At 40.1% G+C, this 10531-nt stretch overlaps 1 protein-coding gene across 1 annotated transcript; it reads left to right on the forward strand.

Annotated features, from left to right (window-relative positions):
- The first annotated feature begins 463 nt into the window (after nucleotides 1-463).
- AVPR1A (arginine vasopressin receptor 1A) lies at nucleotides 464-3941 on the forward strand. Its single transcript, XM_021678638.1, has 2 exons — nucleotides 464-1433; nucleotides 3649-3941. Exons 1-2 carry the CDS (start codon nucleotides 464-466, stop codon nucleotides 3933-3935), a joined length of 1257 nt encoding a protein of 418 aa, XP_021534313.1. The 3' UTR covers nucleotides 3936-3941.
- Nucleotides 3942-10531: the final 6590 nt, after the last annotated feature.

Consider the following 10531-nt stretch of genomic DNA (forward strand, 5'->3'; position numbering starts at 1 on the left):
AGCCGAGGAATCGGCGAGTCTCCCAGCCCCACCCCTGCAGCAGTGATGCAAAGAAGACAATCACCGACGTAGAGAGGAGGAAAAAAAAAAAGAAGAAGAAGAAGAAACCCCCGGGAGTGGGGAGGAGAGAGGGGAGAGAATAGGCCCGGAGCAGTCTCCAATCACTGGGACGAGAGGGAGCGCCTTCTGGGGAAACGAACCCCACATAAATAATTGAGTTTGGAGCCCAGTGCTTTCAGAGGTTCGGAGCGCACCTCCTGAGCGTCTTCCGAGTTGAGAAAAAGGCGGAGCAGGGCAAGGGGCCGGCGACGGGACCGAGAGCAGCTCAGTTGGCGGTGGGACGCTGTGCCTGCAGACGTTCGCAAGAGGGCCAGCAGAGCCCAGCGAGCCCCGAAGGCAAGGAGCCCTCGCCAGCGGAGGTGGGAAGAGAGCTGGCCTCCTGAGGAGGCGCTGCATGGGCACCATGCGTATCTCCGGAGGCCCCACCGCGGTGCCCGCGGACAACTCCAGCCAGTGGTGGCCTCTGTCCGCTGGTGGTGCCAACCGCAGCCGGGAAGCGGAGGCGCTCGGGGAAGGCCGCAGCCCACCGGGGGACGTGCGCGACGAGGAGCTGGCCAAGGTGGAGATCGCCGTGCTGGCTGTGACTTTCGTGGTGGCCGTGCTAGGTAACAGCAGTGTGTTGGTGGCGCTGCACCGCACGCCTCGCAAGACGTCCCGCATGCACCTCTTCATCCGTCACCTAAGCCTAGCCGACCTGGCTGTCGCTTTCTTCCAGATGCTGCCGCAGATGTGCTGGGATATCACCTACCGTTTCCGCGGACCCGACGTACTGTGCCGCGTGGTGAAGCATCTGCAGGTGTTTGGCATGTTCGTATCGCCCTACATGCTGGTGGTCATGACCGCCGACCGCTACATTGCCGTGTGCCACCCGCTGAAGACGCTGCAACAGCCAACGCGCCGCTCGCGCCTCATGATCGCTGCTGCCTGGGTGCTGAGCTTCGTGCTTAGCACGCCTCAGTACTTCGTCTTCTCCATGGTCGAGGTGGACAACGTCACCAAGACCATTGACTGCTGGGCCACCTTCATCCAGCCCTGGGGTCCCCGCGCCTATGTGACTTGGATGACGGGTGGCATCTTCGTGGCGCCTGTGGTCATCCTGGGCACCTGCTACGGCTTCATCTGCTACCACATCTGGAGCAATGTCCGCGGAAAGACGGCTTTGCGCCCGGGGAAGCGCGCGGAGGGCGCGGGTCGCGCCTTGCATAAGGGGTTCCTGCTCGCGCCGTGTATCAGCAGCGTGAAAGCCATTTCCCGTGCCAAGATCCGCACCGTGAAGATGACTTTTGTGATCGTGACAGTTTACATCGTTTGCTGGGCGCCCTTCTTCATCCTCCAGATGTGGTCTGTCTGGGATGACAAACTTGTCTGGGTCGGTAGGTATCCGGAGAAAGGAGGAAAGTGCAGAAATGCGGCTGATGTATGTGTCGGGGGACGGGGTGGGGGTGGGGTCTCTTTTCATAATAGCCTCTGGGGCAGTAGTTCTTAAACTTCTGCGTGCCTAAGGATGACGCCTTGGGTGAAATTATCAAAAAGGCAGTTTCTGGGGGGTCTCCGCCCCAGACATTTTGATTTAGTAGATCTAGAAATAGGCCCAGGATTCTCCATTTGTAGCTTGCAATGATCCTAAGACAAATCCAGAAACTGCGCCCTAGAGTCAGCCACTCAACTACAAAACAGAATAATGACTTTTTGTCAGATCACTAACCACAGCACTAATACTCTTTTCAAGTCTATTGGATTCAGAGAAATATTTCTACGGTAACAACTGCTTTTTGCTAGTTTGTAAAAAGTTATCACAATTAATACAAAAATTTTGTAGAAATGCCTCAAGGGCAAGCATAAACTGATATATTTTTCTAAAGAAAGATTCTTAAGAAATCAATAATTCTAATTTAGCATTTAGTTAGTTTTCCATTTCTTATAATCTTTTAATTTTTTTCTAACAATTACTGTAATACTTTTTTTCTGGTATTTTAAAGCAGGATTATTGATAAGCTCTAAATTTGTTAAACTAATGAATTTTTCTTTCAGCACTAACTTAACCACACAGCTGCAGCCTCTGAGTACAACTCTTGCAGTTTACAGAGAATGTTCTCTACACCTACTAGCTTGTTTGATTTTAATTCCTCCACAAACTGAAAAAACTAACTTGACAAGAAATCCTCCCCCCAAAATTATTTAATATTGGGTCTTGAAAAAAGTATTTCCTTTTAGTAAGAAAAAAAATTTTTTTTTCAAATAAAATATATTACAGGAATGTTATCAACAGCAGCTGTAGTTGGGAAATAGGCATCTGGAAAGAACTGTCTCCTTTTGTTATTTGGGATTGCAGTAGGGAGTATATGTGCTATACTTGCATGGCTGTAATATTACTGATAAATAATACAACATAAATGATATTTTTTTGGTTTACCATTTCCTGTCTTGCTTGATCTTAGCAGCCTCTTAATTATTGCCAGTCAAATAAAAAACTCAATCTAATTATTGCTTTATCAGGATTTAGACATAATTTTTAAAAACTTGTGCATAGGTATGCTGATGATTTTCATTCTTTTTGAATACAGTCTTAGCCATGGATCATGATCATCTTTAATAGCGGCATCTTAGCACAAAGTCTGATTAAATAACCTGCAATTTATTCCAGTATAGCAAGAGTGAGAAGACCCAAGTTTATATTTAATAATCAAGAAAAAGTGCCTGCTGATTATTATCTTTAGAAAAGGTATATTATCAGTCTCACAGTTCTGTGGAAGGTTATAATCTTTATGTAGTTTACCAGCACAAATTAGCATAAAATATTTCAAAAACTCATTGGAATTTCCTAAGTCAACTGTTATAATATAATTTAATTGTCCAAACCGCAAAGATAGTTTTCTTTTAAAACCAAAAGAAACCATAGAAAATTAACCAAAAAGAAAAAAAAAAACCCAATTCCACAAACAACTAAATAATGCATCTTTCAGGGATCTATTACTACTATGTATAGTTTTCTTATGACAAAATATGTTCAATATTAAAAAATGTAAAACTAGTAAACATGGTCCATAATGTCATACTTTTGCCTTAGTTGTGAGGTTGAATACAATTTTGTATATGTGGCTATGGACTTTTGAAATTTCATTGAAATTGCAGCCATTGTGTAAGCACTGTGTCCATTAGCACATACTAGTGCTAGGATAAAGAATACAAAAATTTTTTAAATAAATTAAGTGATGAATCACTATGTTCTAATCCTGAAACCCATATTACACTCTATGTCAACTAACTAGAAGTTAAATAAAAATTTGGAAAAAAAGAAAAAATAATAAATTACTTAATATTCTTAGCTTCTTGAAAGTCCCATTCATTCTACTGAAATATTTTTAAGTGGTTTAAGATATTTGTATTTATCTCAACGCATCTTGCCTATGAAAATATTTTACAGCCAAGCAATTTCCATACACTGACTGGTAAACAATATACTTCATTTTCTGTATTAACCCATGACTTTTTGCCACTTTTAATAGTCTGTAGAAAAATGAGTTTATCCAGTGCACAGTAACTTGCATGTGACTGTTTAAATCATCTCCCCCCATGTTTTTTGTACAGAATCAGAAAACCCAGCCATCACCATCACTGCACTAATGGCCTCCCTGAATAGTTGTTGCAATCCCTGGATCTACATGTTTTTCAGCGGCCATCTCCTGCAAGACTGTGTCCGGAGTTTCTCATGCTGCCAAAGCATGAAGCAAACATTCAACAAAGAAGATTCTGACAGTGTGAGCAGAAGACAGACTTCTTACACTAACAACCGAAGCCCAACCAACAGTATGGGTACATGGAAGGACTCGCCTAAATTTTCCCAGTCCATCAAATTCATTCCTGTTTCCACCTGAGCCCACATTCACGCAGCCTGACTCTTGTAACTGACTTTTGGGTCCACTGGCTGAATCCAGCTAGAAATCAGAACAAATGAACTTATAAGTGATAAGTGTAAATCGATGTGTTGAGGACAAGACTGGGTTTCTAGTTGCATTTTCACACTGCTATGACCAAAAGTTATGAATTATTTTATACGGGATGCTAATTAAAAACAAACAAACAAACAAAAAAAACATGCTACACTAAAATTTGCAGGCCTAATTCCCAGGAATAGAAGTTACATTTCTAAAGGAAAAATCATAATCACCCTGGCTTTACATTCTGTTGTCGGTTTCCTCTCTTTTCTTTTATTACAGACATAACTAAGGCTTGATTGATTTAGAAGTCATAAAATGTCGGAGCATTATTTCTGAACAAAGTGAGCTCATCATCTGTCTTAGTGTTTGAAAGGAATTAGAAGAAACTTGAGAGAAATTGTTTCCACCCAATAAAAATGAGTTTATGCATCTGAAAATGCAGCCTCACACGATGGCCTGGAGATGGGAAGGTGACTTGGACAAGCATGAGCACTTGGGGCATATGGAGCAGGGGATGCCTGATTCACAGCAGAAAGAGGAGAGTTCTGTTCAATGCTGTAAATCATCTAAATTTCAAAATGATAACTTTAGAACTGGCATTTCCCTCCTTGTTTTAGGTTCCTCGTGTTTTACAGGTTGTTGAAAGCACAATTACTAAGATGCTGAAGGGTAGAGAAGATATTGTCCAATGGCCAATAAAACCTTTATTCTCCCCCTGCAAGGCCACTTTAAAGTCAGATTTGTATAAGGAATATCCGATTTTATTAGAAGAGTAGAAATGGATTATACAAGGTACTATGTAGACTTTCTCTAGAACATTGTAAATATGTTTTGACCAGTGTTATAAGGTGTCCTGTGTTATGCTGGTTCATGTGTGGGGTGTCCAGATAATTACTTCATGTTTGGGGTGTCCAGATTTATAAACAAGAGAATCTTCTAAAGAGTGACTCAGGACTTCTAAAGAGTGACACATTGTAAGGTGTCCTGTGTTATGCTGGTTCATGTGTGGGCTGTCCAGATTATTACTTCATGTTTGGGGTGTCCAGATTTATAAATAAGAGAATCTTCTAAAGAGTGACTCACATCTGGGTGGCTCAGTCGGTTAAGCGTCTGGCTCTTGGTTTCTGCTGGGGTCATGATCTCGGGGTCCTGAGATTGAGCCCTATGTGGGGCTCCACACCCAGCACAGAGTCTGCTTGTCCCTCTCCCTTGACTACACACCCCCCTTTGCTCTCTTGAATAAATAAATAAATAATCTTAAAAAGAGTGACAGGATATAGAAAGTCCCCTAGTGCTTAATTAAAAGTAATTTGGTCTTTCTTTCTAGTCTCCCACCCATCTAACAGTTATATAGCAGAGGAGAGGCATGGTTGGGTGGATGGGGGTGGGAAGTTGGGAGAGGGGGGAAACTGTTCTGCACCCAGTATGGTTTCCTTTGCTATTAAATGCATGACTTTGACAACTTACTTAAAGACACATAAAGCCTTCATTTCCTTGGCTGTACGGTGAGGTTAATAACACCTCATAGGGTTGTTATGAGAACCAAATGAAATCAAGGGTGTGAAAAGATCTTCATGAACTGACGAGTACTCTGTGAAAGTACCAGTTGCTTTTATTATAGTCATAGGGTCTTCAGAATCGCACAGCGTTTTCCTGTTTACTTTCCATTAACCAGAATTTGTTGGTTTCATGTCTGGGATATAAAATCCTAAAATTTATATATAGCTCTGCTGATTCATTGGAAAGCATTGCCAGAGGCCACAAAGCCTGACTCCTGCCTAACCAGAGTTTTCCAAATTTAAAGATAGAACTTGCTTTCCTTTAAATGCAGGTAAATCAGAGCCAGCCGAGAGCCTAGGTTTCTTTTATTTCTAAACAGAGATAAATTACAGCATTACTTGGCTCTTCTGACTGCATTTTTCATTAATGCAACCCAGTGTTGTTGTTTTTTTCCGAGCTTTTTTGTCTGGCTCCTTCTCCTTCTTAGAGATCATGCAATTATTTGAGAATACCTCATCAATGTTTTGTATCCCTTAGAGGAAGCAATAATTATTTTAACAGCATTATTGTAGTGTTGTGGTTTTTTTTTTTTTTAACTTTGTAGATAAGAAGCTGAGGACTGTACAGCCCTGTGAGAACCTAGAAGCTTCAATTTCCCTCCTCTTCATTCTTTTGCCTTTCCAAATTCTCAGGCTCACTACTCCCTGGATGGACATGCTTAAAAAAAGTTCGCAAATGTTTTATAGAAATTAAGCCCGTAGGTTTTAGAATTCTGTTTTTTAAAAATAGCAAATATGTCTCTTAACGGGCACTGTTGTGAGCCACCAATTAAATGAATCCGTTCTTCATTATTTGGGTCATAACAGTATCTCAGTAACCCTGCCCTTGGGACTCTGTCAGCCCTTGTGACAACTTCCCTTCAACAGTTCAAAACTAAAGTCCTTTTGGTTGGTACAAAGATGAGCCCATCCAGTTCCAAAATAATAACCTCACGTTTTTTGTACAGATTGTTTCAAAATGTTGACGCATACCTTCAAGCAAAAACAATTCCATCTGAATCTTATTTCCAGGAACATCTCTCAAATAAGGCACATATCAACCTACCCAGCTGTGTTCCCTCCTTTTAAATGCATCAGGAGATAAGATAACACTAAAGAGTAGGGGGATACACCCAAAGATCCAAGTGCTGGTTCTGCACTAGGCAAGTAGACAGTTTTATTCTCTGTGATTTAGGCTGAGAAGCTTAATTTAGCTAGTTGCTAAACGTCCTTGATGTGATGTACCCGGAAACCATATTCCAAATGGGAAGAGTCCTGCTTATCTATATCAGAAGAAAGGAAACTGCAGGTGGTAAAGAAGAGTGTGCTAGGAAGGAAAGATTCCCCTTTCCTGACAGAGGAGAAGACCTGAGATACTATGCCTAGTGAAGGCTTGCAATTAAGGATAAATGTGTTATATCACCTTAGTTAATTTTGTGGAGTTATCTGTGGGAACACCCTGCAAAAATATAATATTACTGTATCTGTGTGGGTATGGATAATGTAATCAGTAAACAATCCACCGGTAGGGAGAAGCTGGTGGTGTCAGCTTCTGGGCATTTGATAAACATTCATTGTTGATGAAAAAGGAACATTTTAAAGTATGTATTAAGGGATTGATGGGTTAATTTGGGACAGTGTTTTTAAAGTGTAAAAATAACTGTGAAGGAAATCGTGAAATTCTTCAGTTAAATATATACTTGCCCTACATACAGAATTTCCATCATCATCAAAGGAGTCTCACACCATAAATGAGGGAAGGGTGTGGTTTTTAAAGGGGGAAAAAATCAAGCAGACGTAATAACATCCAGTATCCTCCTAAACTTACTACGGTTCCTAGAATGGACATCAAACACAACTTTAATCTGTTATCACACAAGTAAAGTAATCCAATTAGATTAAAGTTTGAAGTTTTTCAGACTCGAAAACCTGCCTTTTTATAATGCAATTTCGTCCCCGAAGTTTTAAATTACAGCTTCAGAATTTAAGTCTACCCCTAAGGCATAATTAGAGCCATTGAAGAAGCAGTTGAGCCTAATCCTTCACTCCAAATATCAGAGAGTAGGCTCCTTTAAAATCCTGGTAAACTGGGCCCTTATAGGTTTTCATACTGGAGGCAAGAGCTGTATTTAGAGTAAGCCCAGGGCAGAGCCATCTGGAAGGTACAGAAGCAACCACTGTATCTCTGTCCTCTCCCTCCCTGTGGTCCTTTTAGTATCACTCAGTGCCATTTGCCAACCCTGGGAATCATGAGTAACACAGGACAATAAATATGAGAGAATGAATCTTTATTACAACTTGACCTCAGCCAACTGGAGCAAAAATCTGAAGACTATTCATAAGAAGAGTTATTTCCTTTGAGTCCCAAGACAGACTAAATTCGTTGCTGAGTCACTAAATAAATTGCAGTCGTGATTCCACTGCGTGTGTAGACATTTTAAGAATATTGTGGATACAGTAATGGGCACTTGTCCCTAGGTTAGAATCCACAACACCCTGTAGGAATTCAGCAGAACTTAAGTCAAAGTGTATATTTGTTTCCCCTGCCCAAGTCCCAGCTCCCATGGTTTACCAAATCTTCCATGTTTTGACCACAAATGCACCCCACAAACCCGTGTTACCTAAGTATCCACTGCCTGTATGGATGCCTCAAACTGTTAGTTCTTTGTGCTCACCCTTTCCTTTAATATCCAAATAAAATGTTTCAGCCTCATCTCATACATTGTGCGAAGTCTGTGCCTTTCTCCAGGTCTAAGTGGAATCCTGAGGATTATTATGAATTTCTGCTTTTGTTGAACTCCCAGGTCACAGCTCATTAGTTCACTTCTCGTGACTACTTTTACTTTACTCATTACCCTTTCTTCCAACATCTCTATAAACACCTGGCTGCCCTGCATGATGGGGTTCCCCTGAAGGATGGGGTCAACTTGGGACTTAGGTCATGCCTCAGAAGAGACAGTGATTCATATTCACGGTCCTGAAGTTCAATGACCATCCCTTCTAAGGGGGGTTAGTCTCTAATCAGTCTTCCCTTTAGGACCTTGCTGGCTGCCATCTTGCTCAAGCCTCATCTCTCTACCAAGACCCCCAAACCCTGGTTTCTCCAACTGCCAGAAATTAACAATTTTTCCATTTTAGTTTGTAGAACTATTTAGATTTATTTGTGTAAAGCGCTCTTACTTAGACTATGCCTTTCCAGACAATGCATTGCCCTTAAGGTGTTTTCTCAAGCAAAAGAGCTATTCTCATCCCTTAAGAAATGTTTTTTCCTAGATCAAAAAGCTCAAACTGTACTGAGCTTCTAAAATAACTTTTTTCTTCATTTCTTTTACACTAGTTGTTAAACAAATATAGGATGCTTAAGTAATTCAGACTTTGCCCTTTTTATGCATTTGTGTAACTTTTGCTCTTTCTTCATGTTGAGTTGCCCTCTAGTGCCATAGGTACACAGTTACAAGGTCATCTCAAAATACTGTACCAGATAATCTCAGAGGGAGGTCAATCCAGATGATTGGGTTTTCTATTTCTTGATTATTGCATGTATTTTTTTATTTTTTATTCATGTGCAAATTCTGTAACATTTTTTCCATAGCAGTCAAGCAATAAGCAACTGCACCAGCTAATGTTAATATTGTATATATCATGTATACATATATATGTATATATTATATATATTTAAAATATATTATGTGTAGGTAATAGACTTTATTTTTTGAGCAGTTTTAGACTGACAGCAAAAATTGAGTGGAAGGTGCAGAGATTTCCCATATGCCCCCTCTCCCCACACATTCACAACCACTCCCATTATCAACATCCCTCATCAAAGTGGTACATTTGTTACAACTGATGAACCTCTGTTAACACATCATTATCACCCAGAGTCCATTGTTTACATTAGAGTTCACTCTGTGTTGTAAATTCTATGGCTTTGGACAAATGTAAAATGACACATTATTACATCATTACAGTATCCTCCAGAGTAGTTTCACTGCCCTAAAAACCCTATGTGCTCTGCCTATTCATCCTGCCTCCCCTTCCAACCCCTGATCTATTTATTGTCTTTATAGTTTTGTGTGTTATATTTTAATATCCACTGTGTCCTTAACACCCTAGCCTAGATCATTGCCCCGGCTTACCTAATTATTACTTCACTGTAAAACAATATCACATAAAATAGATTCAAAAACAACTCTAAGTTGCATATAAAATAATCCATAATTATTTTTTTTAATTTTATTATGTTATGTTCCACTTCACATTATATAGAGACAGCTGAATTTACCCACTTGAACAGAAAAAAATAATTTTAAAAAGCAGGAAGTTTGCCAGAGTATTAATAATTTCCTGCAAGTGCTATAAAACTTGACTTTAAAGAAATTGTTTTGATATATGTGCTGTTTTATTACCTTAGAAAGAAAGAGCACTTCTAAGAACATCAGAGAATGCTAATTTAATTTGTTCATACCACAAAGATACAAATGAGTTTGTAGTTTGAAATAAATTTATGTTATTTATATTAATTTATAATTAATAAATTAATGGAGGACTCATTAAAAAAAAAAAACTCTAAGTTATTTTAAAACAAATGAAAACAAACAAAAATCTTGCCACAATTAGCCTTTCACGTTTGCCCAGACATTTGTCAAAATCTCTGGTAGAGGCATTTAGACCCCTCTGTTCTTTCTCCTTTCCCTCCACCTTATACCAGCTTTAAAGCACTTTCCATTTACCAGTTTCTACTTTCCAGCTGTGGCTCAACTTTCAAGCACTAGCACCAAATTATCCAAAAAAGCGAAGCTCTTCCACATCTGAATGTAACTAATGCATCTTGCTCCTCAGATCCTGTTGCCCATCAATGAGAAATCTGAAGCCCATAACATGCAAAAAATGTTTACTCTTAAGGAGGTCTTGAAAGCAAAAGAACAGCCTATAAGCAGTCATAGCCTTTAGGAAATCCAAAGAATCCAAAGACTGTATTTGGGATAACAAAGAGCT

The sequence above is a fragment of the Neomonachus schauinslandi genome, chromosome 5 (assembly GCF_002201575.2).
Source record: "Neomonachus schauinslandi chromosome 5, ASM220157v2, whole genome shotgun sequence".
Taxonomy (NCBI): Eukaryota; Metazoa; Chordata; class Mammalia; order Carnivora; family Phocidae; genus Neomonachus; species Neomonachus schauinslandi.

Coding starts and splice junctions, on each gene's coding strand:
- AVPR1A (XM_021678638.1), top strand. CDS start 464: ATGCGTATCTCCGGAGGCCCCACCGCGGTGCCCGCGGACAACTCCAGC. Junction 1,434..3,648: donor TGACAAACTTGTCTGGGTCG/GTAGGTATCCGG, acceptor TTTTTTGTACAG/AATCAGAAAACCCAGCCATC.